Genomic DNA, 21,382 nt, shown 5'->3' on the forward strand with positions numbered 1-21,382 from the left:
TCGTCGAAATGTGGTCGTCTCAGAATCTGTTGACGAACAGTATTTTCTAAACAAATCATAATTTGAATATAATTATACTGTTAACACAATTTTTTGTGCATATATATAATTTATCCGGCCAAAAATTAAAAAAAAAAAAGGCAGGTAATAGATTAATTGTTATTGTTGCCCTTGAGTTTCAAGTACAACAACAACAAAAAGATTAGTGTCGACGAAAGCACCCTCTGTTGATGGGGTTGAGCAGAGCATCCCGAATTAAGGAAAGAAAGTTTGATTAACAAGCCGAATAACACTTGGTGCCGGAAAAAAGATTTGTGAGGGACCATGACCTTCTGAAGGACAACATGTCAGAAAGATCCACTGCTAATCTATACAAAAAACTCCCCCCCCCCGCCTATTCTTTGAATAAGTCTGGCACCATTCCGAAAACTGATATTTTCTTTAATTTCGAATTTCAAACGGGGTGGGGGGAGAGAGGTGGCAAGCAATATACACCCAAATATTTTTCTTTGAGTTGATGATGCATTTTTTCACTATACTGAAAAATGGCTGTAATTAAATAGTAGTAAGCCCCCCCCCCCCCAGCAAATGCTAGGAGAGACTGTCAATTGAAACATAAAGGTTATAGCTGTAACTAATTATTAAAATCCATTATTTTTTAGGTATTTAATTGCTTTTTATAAAATTGGTACTTGGTCGAAAAGAATTTCATAGTTTTGAATGAATAAACAAACTATTCAGTATTTATTATATTTCGTTTGACTTAGGTTTAGTTTTATAACTGCGTTTATTAATTTTTTTCCTCCTAGTTTGACAACCTGTAGCAAGGCCTGAGTGCTTACGTAAACCGTAAGATTTTGGGCCGTTCCCTAAGAAATAGTCCTTCCAAGTTTAGTCCTTCCATTCTATAATTCATGACTGGCAAAGAATTATAATCAAATATCCCTGTTTTTCTCGAATTTTACTTATAAGCAAGCAAATAACTTATTAAAAAATATATCAAATAATTTTAATTTGGAACGAAAATGAAACAAAAGAATTTTCTAATTACTTAAGCTAACATATGCTGAAATTTTTACTTAAATTGACGACTTCGTGAAAAATTAATCAGTAACATATGTGAAATATGGACAGAATTTACTGTTACAAGCTCCAATACTTCGAAGTTACACGATGAATGGGCCCATGGAAATAGCGTAAATCGGGTTGATTACAATTAGGAACGGATTTTCGATAAGGCAGCTGCCTAGAATCGTTAGGCTGAAGGAAACAAAAGGCAGAACGCTTAAAAAATGCCAATAGCCTGATTGCTAAATAAATAAATGTGTAAAAAGACGCAAATTTCATGAACAGGAAAATATTCTGGCTAAAATGTGTCTTCATATTGGATTATTAAATAAATTAAGTTATAATTAATTATTTATTTATAATATATGAGAATATTAAGTATTCATTTAACAGATTATTGTGCATTCTGCTTGATAGATCTTGCAAAATAGTAATTTTTAATGTTATATTCATGAAGTTTCTATTTTCTTAATACAATTTCAAACACAAGAATTTTATTATCTTTGTCATTTTTTGTCACGTTATACGTATTAAAAAAGTAATGAAGAATATTCTTATTTTTTTAATCAAATTATTGAAATAGAAAAAAAACAAAAATAAATCATTAGTATATTGATTAAGTTGAAAATTTGATGAAATTAAATCGATTAGTTATTATAAAAAATCTTTATTAGGTAAAAAAAAATGCCTATATTTGCCGCTGCATATAATGCGGATAAATTTTAATAAATTGGTGACAATAGCAAAGGCAAACTACTTGGAAGAATATTATCTAATGAAAATGTAGTTATCAAAGATATCGATATAAAATAGAATACATTAAAAATAAACTGCATTAAACAGAATTATTATATATAAATAAGCTACATTTCAATTCAGATACTTCAAGGTGCCTTCGCTAAGCACGTGGCCATAGAGTTAAAGAAAGAACAACAAACTGTATAAGAGAGTTGGGAGCAGCTGCATTCTAATAATGCTAATCAGAATGCAGCTGTCGGTACTATTCGTTCTTTTTAAATAGGAATTATTTAGAAGTATTATTGTAAGTATTTTATCCAGACCACAGTTCTTTGTCGATGTCTCTGCATGAAATCTAATAAATATGCCTAAATACTCTTTTTTTTTTTTTTTTTTTTTTACTTTTAGATGTCTACAAGCATCTACAAATTTCGTCGAGAGCTACTTACATTTTACATTTGGTTATTTCTAGGATTAAAGATACTCGTAAAATTTTCTTAAAATTTTTCTTAAATTTTTGATTAATTTAAAATTGAGAGAAATTTTAATATATGAACCATGCAGAATATTATCGCACAAAAAAGGAATTTTATAAACCTTCAAAATTTAATTAAATAAATAAATAATCTTCCCAGATATACTAATTACAAGACAATGTTTTAATGAATATCAGAATTTCATCAAATATTTCAGTCACAAGTTTTAATTACAATTGAAATTATGATAAAAAAAAAGCCGTGCTTTATTTTGCATTAACTATAAAGCAAAATTTTCATTTTCGCTTTTATTAACATGACAATTTTTTTTTTATCGTCTGGTATTCTGTATACAAATTTTGTGTTGTGAAAACAGTTGTTCAGAAGCCTTAACTGTCATCATGGTGTGATGTTTAGGATTAGAGGTTGGAATCTCTTTTGATTTTTTTCCAATAAAATTTTTTCATATCAAGCATAATATTTTTTTTTCCATGCTTTGTAGCTGGAATATGTTCCTAAACAGAGAGTTTAGTCTCTAAAATCTCTAAAATTTTCTACTCTTTTTTTTTTTTTTTAATTCAGCTTATTTTATCTATATTTAAAAATTATCATTCCTTTTTTTTTCTTGCATGTGAGTCTGATATTATCGCTCGTATTGTTTTTATTTACTCTAAGATCTCTATTAAGTTATCGATTATTTGCTATTTGTTATGCAAGTTCAACAGTTCATTAATAGCATTACTATCAATTTCCAAACAATGGCGGATGTAGACATTTTCTGGCACTAGACAATGCACATTATGAAGCCCCTTTTTTAATAAACGGTTAGTTTAGTTTCATATTTTAATACATTTTTAACTAATTAATTAGTCAATGATGTGTTTTTGTTAATATTTTTTTATTTACATGAATTTGTGAAAATACATTTATTTATTTTTTCCAATAATATATATTTAAAATTAAAGTAATAAAAAATTAAACATAATTATAAGTGAATGGCTACTTTGCATGCAAATATAATGTATTTAATTACTATGATGGATTCTAAAGAAACAATAAATTTAAAGCAAAAATACTTGCAGAAAACGACGGTCAGTTGAAATATCGAAGTTGCTCTTCTTTATACTGACAAAAGTTGCCCGTTCTTTTAAAATTTCATGCTGAAGACCTGGATTTGAATTTCATTTTGTCCTTGATTTTTTCTTCAATCAAAACCGAATATATTAAATAGATGCCTTTTTATATTAACTCTTCATCTCCTGGCCCTGTTGTGTTATTGCCATTAGAATTAAAACAACAGCAAAAAAAATAATAATAACGAAATAAAACACACACTGATATAAGTTTTATAATGTTGTAATGGTACTGCTCAAGCTAATAAAGTTGAAATTTCGGAAGTAACAGCTTTGTCAAATAAATAAATAGATAATTAAAAAAAAAATAAAAAAATCCGTATTATTTCCAGAGAATCGAACGATTGTTAATAGAAATGCATATGTTCGTTTGAATTCCGATCAAGTGGTTTCTTTAAAGTTAACGACAAAAAAAAAAAAAAAAAAAAAACCCAGATTGGCTATCTTATATGTAAATTTATCATCAATTTTTGAACAAAAGCATTAAAATCTTACTCCTGTTTGTGTTATTTTTTTACAATTTTTAAATTTCTAATTGTTTTATCGGATTAGGATTTTTTTTCTTCAAAAATTCGAATTGTATATTAATTAATTTTACACAATTAATTAATTCTTTTTAAAGCAGTGTCATGCTTCTTCCCAATTTTTCCTCCAAATTATCTCTTCAGTCATCAGTCATCAATATTCAAAGGAAAATAATCAAACATGGTATTTTATACAATATAAAAATATTTTTAAAAAAAAGCTGCAAAAGAAAAGATAATGAAATTCTACTTCTCAAATCGATATTTTTGCGAAATATGTACCGACATTTTATTGAAATAATGTAGTTATCGACTATTTTGAAGAAAAGGACAATTTTGTTTCAGATGAATGTTGTATTCGCCAAAGTCATTTTAATCTGTTTCGATTCAAAAATGTAATATTTTAATATAGATAAGCTGGTAGTTTATGTTATATACAGTTTTAAATATCTATGGATTGATTCTCCAACGCTTTCATGTATAAAAGTTACATAATTAATGCGATGAGTCTGTACATAAGATGGCGCTGAGAATAAACAATTGCTGATCGAAAAAAAAAAAAAAAAATGTCATTCGCGAAATGTTTTAAATACGTAATTTTTAGTAAGCAACTTGTCTTTTTATTGTTTTTAAAACCTAAACATTTTTTTGAAATGTATATGCATTTACAAGAAAAAAAAAAAAAAAACGAAACGAATTTTCGATTATTAAACGTTAGTTAGAAAAGACCAGAAATAGCCAGGTTACAGAAATTTTACAGAAATTACGTACACAATGAAAATGTTAATCTTGGAACAAATGTAAGAAGGTTGAACAATACATTAACAGGGTTACTCATGCCCTGGGATTATTATTTTTAATGTGAGAAAATAAAAATGTCCTTGATACTATCTTTCCCAGATTCTTTAAAAACTACTCAGTTACTTGTCATTTCTTATAAATTATTTAATAAATTCTCTCAACAGTCACACTTAGCTAATTAGAAAGTTTTTAAATAAAATATATGAATTATTCGAATTTTTTGAAATTTTGTCTCCTGAATTTCCTATTAAAACTACGTAAAAATTTTCTTTATAATTCGAATGAATTTTGATTTATCTTGTATGTAAACTAAAAATGACATTTATTACTGAACTTTACACAGAATTTATTACACAGAAAGCTTCATAACTATTAAAAGAACAGATATTCAATGATTGAAAATCCAATTTCTATAAAATTTCAAAGCTCCGCCTTCTTTTTTTCTCCTCCCTCAGCTTCATTTTCCGATCAATAAAATTTCCTTTTAGCTGCATCATATTAGACAGCATTAGGAATTTCTTTTGCTCTCTATGGAAACATTCTGCAGAATGATGTTCTTTTTGAAACTTCTGTACGCTTAATGCATTTAGTTAAAACGGATATAAATTAATCCTCAAAATAGAGATAGAATAATTAGAAAATTTATTATGATTCGGACACATTTAATCTAATTCTTCGGTGTCTGTGTTTGAATCCTTTCAAAATTTTTTTGATCGTTTCCAGCCAAGAGATCTTTATCAGAATTAGTAAATTCGATATAGAATCTCATTTCAGAATTTTTTTTCAGAAAAATGTTTGCTTGTTGAGTCAAAAAATATTTCTAAATAAAGAAAACTTTCAGTTTTTTAGGTATTGGAAGAGCGGCATCTAAATTACAGAGAATTTTTTTTTATCTTCAACTTTCAATATCGTTCTATTATGATTTATAATTTCAGAATCTTGTGAAAGATCATTTTGTGCATTGAAATTGTTTTCCAAAAATATTGAAATAAACACAAGTAATTAACTTTTAGATTTATTAACTCTCTTCTTTAAAAGACAGAATGACATTCGTGATGTAGTTATCAAATGATTTCAATTATAACTAACAAATGATTTTAATTATAATTAACAAATGATTTCAATGAATGTTCCTTAAAGTAAAACTAAGACAAAATTATTATTATAAAAACTCCATAAGATCTATTACAATTCATAAAACTAAGTTGTGTTTTGATAGAAATGTTTTGTTCTTCATCATTCATGTTTATTTTTATGTTATTGATTTTAGTGAATACTTTTTCGTATTATTACTATTTTATTATTTTCTTTGATCGTATATAACAATAGACGTTGTGCGTAATATAATCTTTCAGTTTTCATTAGTTGTTTAATTTTTAAGTATGAGCGCAGTTTGAAAATGAGATACCATGAAAATATTTGTTTTTAAAGTCGGTTACATCCATCTCTAGAATCAGCATTTTCACTCTCCTTCCAAAGTGACATGCTCGCCATGTCTCTGTTAAATACGAATTTCATTCTAAGAAAACAGAGAATAATAGTAAAGAGAAAGTATTTTGTCATAAATAAGTATTCGGACATTGAATCTGAAAAATAAGTGCAGAAAATTTCAATGGTAGCATGATATTTTGAAAAAAAAAATTACGTATTTAGTATGAAAAAAATCTATAATCTATTTTCCGGAACTGCCGGAAATCATTATTGGCGGCCATTAGCAATGGCTTCGTCTTCTTGAACAGGTGTCTTTATCGCCTGTCATCAAGTCTCCTCAAAATCTCCTTACTGCCATCTATCGGTAAATATTGGAATTAACATTTAGTAGTTATTATTTTTTTTCAAATAAAATGTTTGTTAAAATAAATCTTATTGTTTTAGGCTTTTCATGTTTCTGAAACATACTGATTCTTTGAATGAACTCCAAAATGTTAGAAGTAATCCACTTATAGACTTTAAATCACATTTGTAAAGTTATAGGCGAAACTAGTGATTTGTAAATAAACACATTGTATATCATTTTTTTAAATGAAATCAATGTGTTGCATTTTTTTTTTTTTTTTTTTTTTTTTACAAATTATACTTGATTACTTCTGGAAATCACAATATCGAAATCGAACTTCATTTTTAAATCTCTGATTCATTATAATTCTTACTACAGACATTCTTAAAATGCGCCAGTGAAATGAGTCGCCATTTCATTAAAATGGCGGCGATTTTTTTTTTTTTTTTTTTTACTTTGTATTGAAAATGATGATAAAGAATAGATGATCTAAGAACGTGGATGCCGTAAGGTATTTATAAACGCATCCAATTATGAATATTCTGAAACATTTTAATATTTAACAGTTTTTCATTCAATTTTAGGAAAGAAAAAAAAAAAAAAAAAAAAAAAAAACGCCACGTGTTCGTTTTGCATCTATGTTCTGGAACAGATTTTCATGTTTGATTTCAGCTGAAATTTAATTACGCATCTACAAAGAAATAAAGTTTTAGCTTTATTTTATCAGTGTTTCATATTTAATGAAATATTTATACTAACTTGCCAGTTTTATGAATAATATGGAATTCTGATTCTTAATAACAAAAAATTTCATATGAAGCAAATATAATAAATAATGGCGGAAGTTCCCGATATAAATCGATTTGATGATCTGCTAAAAAAATTACTTTTGAAAATTAAATTAGTACAGCTGTTTATCTGTTTATAATATTAGTGAAGCAATCTGTAATGAAAAATCAGAGCGAGAGCTACTTCGCTTTGAAAAAACAGTAATAATAATAATAATAATAATAATTTTTTGAAAATTTCTTTTATTTTATTTAATGCTATTAATGATTATGTATCCTGAGAATTGCAGTTATGGAAGATAAATTTATTCGTTTTGCATTACGTGTTCTCTGTTTTAGTGAAAAATTCGTGTTTTTATGAAAACTGTGTGTTATCGATTATTCGGGGAATCGGATGCTATGGCTGCTGTCGGGAAGCAAATCTCGCAGACACTCAGGGCTACTGATAATCAGGATTATTAAATAGGGAAAGTAGGCAATTGCTTAGGGGCTATATAATTTTAGGGAGCCCTGCGCCTTTGATACTTTCACGCAGTACTTTAAGTTATTTGATTTTGTACTTTTGTTTAATTATGAAGGCCGGACAATCGAATTCATTTAAATTAAAATCAAAAAGTGTTTTGAATTCATTTTGAAGTAGTTTCATCCCGATTTAATTACCATTTGCTAATTTTTATTTTAAAAAATCGTGCTTAATAATTTAAAAAAAAATATACAATTCTGTTATTAAATACTATTTAGATTGAGTTAAAAAATTGTCATTTCTTTTCTTACCATTTTGATTAAATTTTACTTGCGCATTCTTTGTATACTGAAACCAACTTTTTAGAAAGTTATTTGTAACTGAGTCATCTGCATGTTTTGCTAATTGAATTGCTATTTCAATGTGTTAACATTTGCTACTTATATAAAAATTATACAAAAATTGATAAAAAAAATATTTTGCTTTAAATATTTATAAAGGAAAAGAGTCCCCAAGATTGGTGATTGGTATTACCTAACGGCCTTTAGCAGGCTTCATCAGGCCTTGCGGGTAATCGCCTATACACGCAATTATGACTTAATAAATAATATAATGTTATATTAATAAGTTTTCTTATTTACTTTTTTCTTTCTTATATATATAGAATGTACAAAAAAAAAAAAAAAAAAAAAAATGCAGTCATCGAAAAATAAGAATTTTAAATTTTGACTTTTCTCCCTGTTGCAGATTCCATGAGTTCGAAAAGCATATTTTTGGAATTTTGCCAATTTATAAATATAATAACTCAAAAAAGGTCAGAGCTAGATAAATGAAGTTTGGTATACGATATTTCGATTAAATTTGTAAATTTCTCTCAAATTTTGAACCAAATCTATTCTATGGATATTTGTCTGTCGAAGTTCAAGTGAAAGCGCAAAAACCTAGAAGAATAAAAATGTATTATTCAATTTTAGAATAATCTGAGATTTAATTTAAAATCTGATGCGGAATTACATCTTTAATGGACTGACTGCCTATCGGTCTGCATATGCTCATGCATAACTTTCATATGCGTGACGTTTCATATGCGTAAAAATCTGAGCTCTCGTGGCGTTCACGACCTTGCTGAAGGACCAGAATTTTTATGAGGGAGGGGAAGAGACGATGGTTAATACTTCTTTTAGGGGGTATGTGAGAAAATTTCGGGAAACACCATTCCTGCCATGATTCAGGTTTTTTTAACAATATTTTTGAATTAAGAAGCGCAGACAATCCGTCTGAGGATAATCCAGTGTTAACTGTAATATGCCAATCACAGAAACTACTGCGTAAGGAGCTGCTGCAATAATATTTAAATATTTTTATTCCATACATACAATAAGTTTTCACGATATTGTTGGACCCGATTTAAACAGAGTTGTTGATTTACATTAATGTAATATAATGAATGGAGGACTTCTTTTGTTAAAATTTGGTAGTTCACTTTTTTATAAAATAAAATTAACGTTTATGTTAAAATATTTCTTTTTATTTGTTATTGTATTTTTTAAATAAAATGTTGAGATTAATAGCGATAGATAATCTCGGTCGCACTTAGTAATATTATATAAAATATTCTTCGTGTCACATCTGAAGGCGTTTTTGCCACTTGAATGAACCATATATGCAGTCAATACTCAATTGCACGGTCATAAGTGCACTCATATACGTTTAGGGGGAAAAAAGTATCAAGGAAATCAAGATCAAAGAATGACAAAGAATATAGGAAATGGCTCATCCTTCCGCTCCCCCCCCCCTCCTTAGTGAGTAGAATCAATAGATGAAAAGGTGCGCAAGTTAAAAAGAGAGAGAGAGAGAGAGACGTTACATTACTTCTCCAGAGCAAATTTTTACAAAGGGGATGCCACAATTGTTCTATCGGATGATACGTATATCCAAACATTGGTTTTCTGTTTATTTATATATTTTTTCGTATGAATCCGAGTATTTTCATGCCATAAAGAAATTACTGATAGAAAAAATGATCCCGGTGTTTTCCCAAGAGATGGAACAAGTTTAAGCTTGCTGTTCGAAACAGTAGCTGAAATGATAAGAAGCTCGAATGAGAGGGTTACAATACTGAATTTCGGGTGACCGCTTCTAAATGAAATAGAAAACTAATCCATGCGTTCAGCAAATATCTTCAATTTATTTTTTCTTCTTTTTATTCCAACAGATTTCTAAACGGAAAAACCTTGATTTAGAACCTATAATCACTTCCCTACCCAAAGTATCTGTTCCTGGACCGGTGGTGCCCATTAAAAAATCATTTCAACTAGCCAAGATGTTGCCGAAAGATGCCAAGCACTATTATCGCTATGTAGGATCACTCACTACCCCACCTTGTACGGAGGGCGTCACGTGGACGATCTTGGCGACACCTGTCCGCATCGGGGAGCACCAGGTACTTTTATTATTATTATTATTATTATTATACAGCTTATCGTAGTATTGTTACATTCTCATATGTATCAGTTTGTGTTATATATTTTATTTAAATTTTAAATGTTATGTTTGTACTGAAATGTTTTTAATACCAGTGAGCGGGCTTTGGTCTATAAGAATTAATGAATGAGTAGCAGAAGGCATATATGTATATATATAATGATATTTTAAAATCTAATTTAAACCCTAATTAATTTCCTTAATTTCCAATGTTTTATATTAATTCACCCAATATTAACTTCATTCTAAAATGTTCTCTTACTTCCTGACCCAATTCCACCTTTTTTATTTTATTAGTGCTCCACGAGGTCTGTAAAAATGCTTAAATCTGCACGTTTACACGTTCCGAGTGCAGGGATGAAAAACTGTCAAGCCAAGCAAATTCTTTTAAAAGATATCTAAATTTCCCTCGCCTAAATCGACACTTGTAAAGAAATCCCTATCAGATTCTCATAGTATAATAATGACCGGGAAAAATATTTCTGCCTCTCTTTACGCTCTTTCCTCTTTTCGCTCTTGTGTTGTGATGTAGATGGACGCCCTCTTTGCTTCTGCTTGTACATAAATTATGCCTCCCGGGATGGAAAAATTACAGAAGTGTCTCTCTCTTCGGCCACGAAGCTGCGTAAAAATTATATGTTTACATTATATATATCTATACTTATAATAAAGCTCAATGTGTGTGTGTGTGTGTTGGCGCTCTACAGGCCAGACCATTCAACCTACAGCTACCAAATTTGACACGTGTATACCTTGGAGGCCGGGAATGTGCACCTGGGGGTTATTTTTTCGAATTTTTAATTAGAATTTTATTTATTTAAAAATTAAGCAAAATTTTGGCGTGTTTCTGCTATAACTTCCGAAAATATTACCGCACAAAAAAGATTTTTACATGAAGTTAAAGATCAAAAATTTATCTTTTAAATGATACCAATGTTTTAACCTTAAAATTAAATTTCTATTTTTAATGAATTTTTAAATAAATATTTTAACTATATTTTCCAACAATTTTTTTCGTACAAAATAAAAATAAAATTTAAGCCGCACGAGCACGTTTCGCATTCATGGGAAAAAATTAGCTTTTTTCAAAGTGTTGCCATCACATTGATTAAAGCTCCAACAAAAAATAAATTAAATCTTTTTGGAAATAAAATCTGCAAAAATATAATTTTCGGCACGTGTCTGTAGGAAATAAAACAAATATGAAATATTATTTTTTCTAAAAAATAAATTCAAGAAAAATTATTTTATGATCTTTTACACTCTCTATATTATTAATCCAATAAATCAGTTTTATTTTAAGGCAAGTTTTGTTTAATATGAACAGGATATCCATTCAAATCAGGGTCACACAGCTAATTTGTAAACCTTTAGTAAGACACAGATCTGCTAAAATGGTCTAAATGGAAAATGATTATATTTTATGTAACTTGATTCAATAAATGCTCTAATAAATAACGAATTTTTGATTTTACATAAAGCTTCTGCTGTAGAAATCACGAATAACAAAATGTTCTTGAAACACTAATATTTTAAATAAAAAGAGTTAATTTCCAATCAACTAAATCAATCACTTAAACTGACTGATTTATGAAAATTTGAATATCGCTATTCAATAAAAAAAGGATAATTTTAGATTTTCCATCGATTGTTTCAAAGAAAATACGCCAATCAGCGCGCAGGTTTCTCAAGATTAATTGGCCTAAGATTATGAAAATGTTGAGTTTTTCTAAATTTTTAACTTTCAAGACTTCATAAATAAGTCTTAGTTGATCGTGGAAAATAGAAACATTCATTCATTTATTTAAAATTTGGTGTGTCCAGAATATTTCTCAGAATCTGATACCTTACTGCATTAAATTTAGACTTCATAATTTTTGAAATATATTTATAGGCCGGAACAAAATATTTTTATTGATTTCATTACAATCCTTTTGAAAGTAAAACTAAAAACTGAATTTTATGCTGAATCTGAGAAATTTTTGTTGAATTATTGTTTGAGATATTAAATAAATTATTAAAAATATTTTGTAGTTCACATAAGACTTAAATACAGAGCGATTCTGTTTGCCATACTCATATTCACTAATAATAATAATAAATAAATAACAATAACAATAATAAAATAAAATGCTTGGTTTTATTAAAAAAATATCTTTATATTAATTGCAATTTCATCATTTCCACTATAAATTAAAGTTGAAGTTTTGCCGGAAATGACAACAAATTAGGAAAATATATATAGTAAATTGAACGAAACGATCTAAACAACAGTATAAGTTTGGTATGACTATCAAAATTTGAAGATTAAAAATGTTTTGTTTGAGAATCTATTAAGAGACCAGTTACTTAAAATATTTAATTGAAAATTGTAGCGAGCGGTAATACTGGAGAACCGGCTGGTCGCCAAAGGCGGCTAGGAAATATATAAACAAACTTGTTTGGTTCTTTGCGTTTAGATATGCAAGAGGAAAGGGGGAAAATGATTGATAAAAAAAAATTGGAAAAAAAAATGCTATAATAAAGTATCGTATCTATCCCCAATTTTAAAAAATGCAAAGTGAAGGCGGCCGACTGATATCGAATTTGAGCCCCTCACTTACACGCCAAACATTACTGGTCAGTAATTTTGACGTAACGATTCTATAAAGTAGAGTTCTGAAACATGTGTACGGTGGTACCTGCCGTTTCAATTTTTAGGCCAGAGAAAGTAAGGTTGAAAAGAAAACTGCTTTAAATATCTTTCGAACATACTTACAAACACAAGGTTCGTCCTTATTGTAATTGTGTCGAAAAATTCGAACTCGAGGCTTTGACGAACCTCCTAGTTTTGGACTTTCCCGAGTTCGAAAAACGTATGTTTGGAAAATGTACGTGTGTTTATCTATCTTTGAGAAAGATAGATAAAACGCTTTAAGCTAGATGGATAAAATTTGGTATACGGTCTTTACATCAAATTTGTAGATTTCTATCAAATTTTGAAAGGAATCCATTCACAGGAAGTCTATTTTTCCGTCTGTTCGAATATAAATTAACATGATAACGACAAAACGAAGAGAGCTAGATGGATGAAATTCGTTACATATATTTAATGTCTATAGTGTCGACATCTATGACAATGTGAGCTAACTCCAATGAGGTGTCGGTCTGCATTTTCAAAAACATGTAAATGCGATAACTCTAAACGCAATGGCTTGAATATATGAATTTTGGCATGGGGCTTTGTGAATACAAGTGTAATTTTGTGGATAAATTTTGTTTCAAAGGGTCTTGAAAAATTCTTCTAAATCACCAATTCCATTTTTGGACACTATTAACCGTATACCAGGGATAAATCGCCAAATAACTAGCCAAGGAAAAGACGATAGATTTAATAAAAATGCTAAATTCACCCCAAAGTTTAATATTTCGTGATTATTGTACGCCAATACCATGCAAGACATCTTTGTGATAACATCTTTATTAGAGTATGCTAGAAATTTTTGGGGTGAACCACTCTTTCTGACAAACATTTCTTTTCAGATACCTCTTCTTCATTAGGGTTCACATTTTTGATTTGCAAAAAACATTTTTGTTACAAATTTAGCAGACATCACGCACACCTGCCTATCTATCAGAATAGAAGAAAGTGAATCTCAGCTGATACTGTCCACTTCAGATAATTCATGAAAAGTGCATGATTTGATGTTCTTTCACACGCAATTCAACTCACATTCGTTCATGTCTGAATATCATCAATTTCAATATCTCTCACGAATATATTCGGTTTCTTGAACAGCTTATAAATTCTAATGCTGCTCATGAAACATACACTTATAATCTTCACGTAATCACAAACTAACTACTCCGACCCACCGAAAGGTACAAGGAAAAAAATTGAATGACTGAACCGCGGTGACAACAACACTGGTGGAAACTGTGGTGAGTCCTGAGGACAATCACCGGCTACGGTACAACCCTTCCCAAAGGAAGTATGTCCCATCATCGATGAGAGAAGCCAGACCCCGACCTTTTCGAGTACCCACTAGGGTGGCGAGAACCAACCACCATGCCGGAAGCTTCTCAACCTCAGTTACGAGGTGCTCCCCCGTGGGACATCAATCTTCACTTAAATCTCACCACAGGATTATCGGTCAATCACTTTGGTAAAATTTGACGTAGATTCTCAACATAATTTTCTCTTTTATGAAAATTCAAGCATTAGATTTTTGAAAATCTCTTGTTCTAATGTTGGGAACCATGCTTGGATAGTCTAAGATCATTATATCCTAATTTTGCCTTTACAGACTTAAATACAAGGAAGCAGTTAAAAATCAACTATAGTTCTCCGACTAGAAAGGACATCCTGCATAAATCGACGAAAGAAACTCGGAACTGCAACTACATTCTTGATTAAAATATATTTAGGTATCTACTTTACGTTTCACAGTTAAAATAATCTCTTTATTTTACTAATTATGAAGATAAAGCTCTGTGTCGAGTTAGGGAAGTTCACGGGATAAGCAGCTCCTCAAAACGTTTAACTGCCGTGGGGTTGAAGTGACAAAGAGATACAGTATCACTTTTGGAGAAGGAGAAAGTCATTATTTCGGGAAATAGCTGTTGCAGATAACAGCCAGCTTTTAAACCCTAGACAATCAAGACTTTTGCGAAAGAATCAGAACATGCAAATCTTGCTAATGAGAGGCTACACTACTTATCTGTACTATTTTGAAGCAACTATTTTAAAGTACAGAAATAGAATATAACAATGATGAAGCATTACTTGCTTATGTTTAAAAACATTTATAATAAACTGTTGTATGAGATTAACAAATTTTCGATCGAAGCATCTATGATGTAAAAAGAAGCGTATGTTCTATCGCTTAAATATATTCAGTATAATATTTATTTATATTTTAAGTAGATAAAAATTATATGTATATATATATATATACAGTGGCTCCCAAAATTGAGTACACATTATACTCTTTCTTCTTTAATTTTATTCTTTTTGATCTTAACATTCCTATTTTGGGCTAATGTTTATAAGAACGACAAAATATACATTAACAAAAATATTAGGCTTAAAAACAAAACGGAGGAATCAATAATATTCTTATTACAATAATTTTTATGTCAAAGTTACAAATTCCAAAGTCACAAAATTGGGTAGACACCTTGTAAAATATGCGACTTGATTACCACTATTTATTTTCAAATGAATAAGTAAAATAGTTTTATTACTTTAATTGGCAATCATTGATTTCCAAGCGAAAAGAAACGTTTTAGTTATCATAATGAGCTCCACAAATGAAACAAATGTTGAAATTCGGAAACTTGTTATTGGATTGTCTGAAGATGGTGAATCTCTACGGGAAATTGCAAGGGAAATTCACGCAAAAGATTATCCAGAAGTATAAAATGTATGGACAAAATTGCTAATAAACCTGGAAGAGGAAGAAAAGAAATCCTCAGTGCCACGACCAAGAGAAGAGTTATTCGAGAGGTAGCAAACAATCTTAAGGTGAGTGCTACAAAAATTGCTACATCTACTTCAAGAATACTTGGAAAGTGTGTTTCTGCAGAAACAATTCGAAGAGTAATCCGAAAAGCAAATTATAATGGTCGCATAGCCAGAACAAAACCATTCATTTCCAAAGTAAATCGAGAGAAAAGAATTTCATTTGCTAAAAGTCATATTTCAAAGCCTCCTGATTTCTGGAATCAAGTAATATTCAGTGACGAAAGTAGGTTCAATGTTTTTGGTAGTGATGGTCGATGTTATGTTTGGAGAAAGCCCAATTCTGAACTTCTTCCTAAAAACACCGATCCTTCTGTCAAGCATGGAGGTGATTCACTTCTTGTATGGGGCTGTGTGTCTGCGAAAGGAGTGGGAAATTTAGTTTTCACTGATGGAATCATGGACAAAATTAAATATTTGGATATATTAAAAAACAATTTAAAACAAAGTGCCCAGAAATTTGGGTTTAGGGTCTAATTTTCTGTTTCAACAAGATAATGACCCGAAACATACAGCTAAAATAGTTAAGTTATGGTTGTTGTATAATTGTAAAATGCAATTGCACACCCCTTCTCAATTTCCAGATCTCAATGTGATAGAACATTTGTGGTGCTCAATTCAGAAAATCAGTTCAAAAACACGATATTAGGGGCAAGGAACGCTTAAGAAGAGTATGACAAGAAGAATGGTCGAAAATATCGGGCGAAACAACTCAGACTCTTGTCAACTCAATGCCACACCGTTTACAAGCTGTTCTAAATGCAAAAGGATATGCAACAAAATATTAATTTTTCTTTTTCTCTTTTTGTTGACAGATTTTCCTAGATGTATACTCAATTTTGCGATTTTGGAATTTGTAACTTTGACATAAAAATTACTGTAATAAAAATATTATTGATTCTTCCGTTTCGTTTTTCAGCCTAATACTTTTGTCAATGTATATTTTGTCGTTCTTATAAATATTAGCCATAAATAGGAATTTTAAGATCAAAAAGAATAAAATTAAAGAAGAAAGAGTATAGTGTGCCCTCAATTTTGGGAGCCACTGTATGTGTGTAATGATATTTTAAAATCTGATTTAAACTTAATTAATTTCCTAATTTTTAGCTCTATTTAGCACATATTAACTTCATTCTAAAATATTCTCTTATTTCCTGATCCCATTCCCTTTTTTCTGTCTAATTAATGCAACAGAAAGCTCTGTAAAAATGCTTTCGTCAGCGATTCCCAGGCTCCGAGTGAAGGGATAAAAAATTCCTGTCCTAAATAAATTCTTCTAAAAGATTCCTATGATTCCCTTGCCTATGGGCGAAATGTGTAGGAAATCCCTATTAAAATCTCACAATATATATTCACAGGAATAAAATTTTCATTAGCTTTTCCTCATTTTCTCTTATGTCGTTCTATGTGATGTGTTCCGTCGCTTCTGCTTGTCCATAAATCATGCCTCCCAGGATACAAATAAAACGGAGTTAAAAATTCAGAGTGTCTCCTCTGACTACGGCCACAATTCTGCTTCAAAAATTATGTTTAAAAATTAAATTATGTAAAGGGTAGCTGAACATCGCTACCCTTTACTGTTCAAAACAAAATAGCTATGAATAAATTTGAGATCTTTTTGAAAATATTCGACACAACAGGCTGAAGCGATAGAGATTCTTGCGAAGGATCTTCTTGTCTGCTAGCTCAGCGTTTGATAAAACTCAATCCAAAATTTAAATGACTGAGTCTGAAGCCCACCTCAAGTACAGGTGAAAATATTCCAACTCATCCTTCGTATTTACCTATGTGATTAAGATGTGTTTTTGATATTTCCTGTTTCTCCTAACAATCTCCTCGTCGAATTTTGAATCATTTGCTAACATTAAATGTACTACTCTCTGCAAACTAAGTATCATTCTGATTTAGAACTTTATTGAGATAACATATTCACTCACCAAGCGTATTTTATTTATGAGCAAAATGTAGCTAAAGAGAGCATGCACTTTCTGAAATTTTAATTTAAATTAAAAAAAGTACCACATTTTCTGTATTATTCCAAGGAACACTCTTGATAATGTGGTTTGGAAGGGAGGTCAAGTTGAAATTTATATATTTCCAAGATAAAAATGAAAAAAAAAAAAAAAAAATGTACCAGAATTTTCTGGAACTCACGAGCCACTGGAAATCAGGTGCTGTTCATGAACTTTTTAAAACAATTTATTGCCTTAAACCGGCACAGTTTGCTGTATAGTTCCTGTCATTCCTCAGCAATTAGGGAAACCTAACCGTTGCGATTCGCTGTGTTCACTGATGTTAATGGGGGGGAAAATTATAAATAAATAAAATTGCCAGAAGATTATGGGGACAGTTCTAATCTATTGTAAAACGTAGGATGATCTGCTTTACCTCGCCTGTAAATTAGTGAGCAGAATACTTCTAAAATTAATTTTAAACCAGTCGGAGTGGTCTTCCCAGAACTTATCCCCCGGCGGGGCACCTCGAAATGAGGATGAGATGATTCCGGCATGGTGGATTCCGGCCTCCGGGGAGGGTTGCAACGTGGCCGGTGATGGCCCTTAGGACTCAACCACAGTTCCCGTCAATGTTGCTGTTGCGGCAGTCCGGTCATTCAGTTTTATGGTTTAAATCCGTGTGCCTTCGTGGCGGGTCGGAGAGTTAGATGGTTGACTTCCCAGAACTTTCTCGCATATCCTCTAATAAACTTGTCAAGACAGATAACGCTTTATTAACGTACAATAGTTAAGAAATATTAACTGTTGGCGGGAATGTAGTATTTTTACCGAATTAATCGTGCCAATCCTTGTCGAGTTTTTCGGCGATTCATCCCTGGCATGCGTGAATAGTGTCCAAAAATCGAATTTCTATTTTAGAGGCGTTTTTCACAACCGATTCAAACAGAAATTGAACACGAAATTGTACTAGTAATCACGAAATCTCATACCAAATTTAATATATTTAACTTATTGTGTTTTCGAGTTATCACGCTTATATGTTTTTGAAAGTACAGACCGACAGATGGACAAGCCCTCTTTGGATTTGACCCAAAATTTGATGTACGTTGACTCTATAGATGTTAATTCTGTGTGGCGAATTTTATGTACCTAGTTCTCTTCATTTTGTAGTTATCTTTTGTTAACTTATATTCGAACAGCCGGGCAGACAGACTTCTGAACAAAATTATTTAACGGATATATTTAAGTCATTGCGTTTTAGAATGATCGAGTTTACATGTTTTTGAAAATGCAGACCGACAGACAGTAAACCTATAGTTGGATTTGTCTCAAAATTTGGCAGGTGTCTACACTATAGATGTTAAATCTATGTACGAAATTTCATTCATCTAGCTCTCTTCGTTTTGTAGTTATCGTGTTAACTTATATTCGAACAACCACACAGAGGGAATTCGTCTGAGCATATTTTACTCAAAATTTGATAGGAATCTTCAAATGTGGTATAAAGACCGTACATCACATTTCAAGTCAAATTCTAAGTGTTTTTGAGTTATCTTTGTCACAGACAGACAGACGAGCATTTTCTAAAAATATATCTTTAGAACTCATGATGGTCTAAAACGTGGAGATTCGTCCAAATCTCGACTTAGAATTTTTTAACAATTACTTTACTTTCTTTATTCTGCGTAAATGAAAAAGTAAACAGTTAAACCTAGCTATATTTTTTTGTAATATAATCTACCTATTTAAAAGTTACAAAAAAAAAAAAGAAAAAAAGAAAGAAAGGAAGGAAGAAATGACAGAAATAAAAACTCAGTTTCAGATATAAATCTGAAACCTTTTCTCAAGTTGCTACATAGAATCAAAAATCGGGACTAGTTCGATTGCATCTAGCCACTTTAACCGTTTCCTTTTCCATTTCAGCTGAAAGCTTTTCGAAGACTCCGGGCTTCATCTGGATCCAAACATTTTCTGTCAGACAATTTTCGTCTTCCTCAGGAACTGCATCAGAGAATCATTTTGGAATCGATCATCCCCAAAGCCAGAGGAGTGTCAGACAAACAAAAATCGACGACGTCTTCTCAGATGTGATTTGATACGAATCGTTTAGGACTTACAATTCATATCTGTTATAGACTTTTTAATGTTGACGAAAATTGAATTTCATAGTTTCAATTATAAATCTTTTTACAATTCGATTCTGTGTCATTTTAACATGCGCATATGTGATATTATATTAAGAATATTCCAGCAGTGAATCTTCATATGATTATTTAAAGCTTTTATTTTATTTAATTGATTTCTCACTCATTAGCTGGTGTACTAAGTTATAAATTTTTTTAACCCTTTAAAAGGCTATTTTTTTTCTAGCCATGGTATATTAAAATATTTTTAGAATCGAGATTGGCTTAAGTAAAGTGATTCATTTACCTTATTAAATATATTTGATTTGATTCATGAATTAATTTTTTTTATTAATGTTTAAGTAACAAATCAAAACACACCGTTCTGTGTGAGATAAGGAGCTAAAGCATCTAAGTTTCTGTCTTATTGAAAAATTTGTTAGAACTTATGCCAACCTACATAACTTCATACAAAGATTGATGAATTTGGTGAAAAGCATATTTCCTATGGCTTCAGAAAGGGTTAAAAAATTATACCATGATCGCAATGCAACATTATATTTTTCACGATTCAATTACTAGTTAAATAATTAATATTAATTAAACTTTGATTTCATTTGAAATGCATCGATTGATAACAAATTTGAGAATTTTTTTTTTTTTTTTTTCATGGTGCTGTAACATCCATGAGATGTTTAAATCTTACCCAGTTAGTGATTGAAAAGGATTTATATATATTTTCTTTTATTTACCTTCTTTTGATAAAAATAATATTTTCAACGTACTCTTAGTTCTTTAAATAATGTTAGGTCCTTATCAACAAGTTTGCGAAACATTCGCCAAACGGAAGTCAAGGTAACGGCAACGGCAACGGCGTGATGTTTCAGAGTTCAGCGGTGTGACACACCATCACGAGCACCTCCACATCATAATTTGGAATAGCAATTATAATTTGTAAGTTTGATTGAAATATCAAAATGAATTGAAACGAGTTCAGACGAGCTCATAAAGCTCTAACGTCGTGAAATTTGGTATAATTATATACTTTATTGTTTTGATTGAATTGTTAATAAAGAATCAATATTTTGATTATTTATGGTGAAGTAAAAAACTTTAATGGATTTACGTTGCACTTGCCTTACTATGGGGACTGATTTAATTAACTGTTTTAGTTAATTATTTTTGAAAAAATGCAGAAAAATTTCACGAGCGTAGTTTTGGATCATAGCTATCTAAGGCCGAAACAAAAATAATTTTGGAAACTTTAATCCTACAGATTGGCAACGAAGTTCGAAATTCTAGATCTTTTTACAAACGGGAAGTTTTTGTAGATGTTGTCGATTGCTGCTCTAGGCCTTTTCCTAGAGCTAGGCACAATAGGATCATATGCTGGCAGTTGTAGAACTCGTTGCGAATCATGGGTAATTTTTCGAAGAATTTAATGGATGTTCTTTTAATAAATTCCGAAAGGGGTTCTTTTAGGAGGTCATCTTGAAATATTTTCCTTTTAATGTACCAGTGCGCATTAACAATTTTCATCAGATGTTTA

The 21,382-nt window shown here is 30.4% G+C and overlaps 1 protein-coding gene across 1 annotated transcript in view; it reads left to right on the forward strand.

Annotated features, from left to right (window-relative positions):
• The window catches only part of LOC129975209 (putative carbonic anhydrase 3), a 66,322-nt gene extending 46,403 nt beyond the window's left edge, over nucleotides 1-19,919 (forward strand). Inside the window, exons 5-6 of the mRNA XM_056088242.1 lie at nucleotides 9,984-10,211; nucleotides 19,634-19,919. Coding sequence (XP_055944217.1) covers nucleotides 9,984-10,211; nucleotides 19,634-19,801 — 396 coding nt within the window. The 3' untranslated portion in view covers nucleotides 19,802-19,919. The remainder of the gene's footprint in view (nucleotides 1-9,983; nucleotides 10,212-19,633) is intronic.
• Nucleotides 19,920-21,382: the final 1,463 nt, after the last annotated feature.

The sequence above is a fragment of the Argiope bruennichi genome, chromosome 1, assembly GCF_947563725.1.
Source record: "Argiope bruennichi chromosome 1, qqArgBrue1.1, whole genome shotgun sequence".
Lineage (NCBI taxonomy): Eukaryota > Metazoa > Arthropoda > Arachnida > Araneae > Araneidae > Argiope > Argiope bruennichi.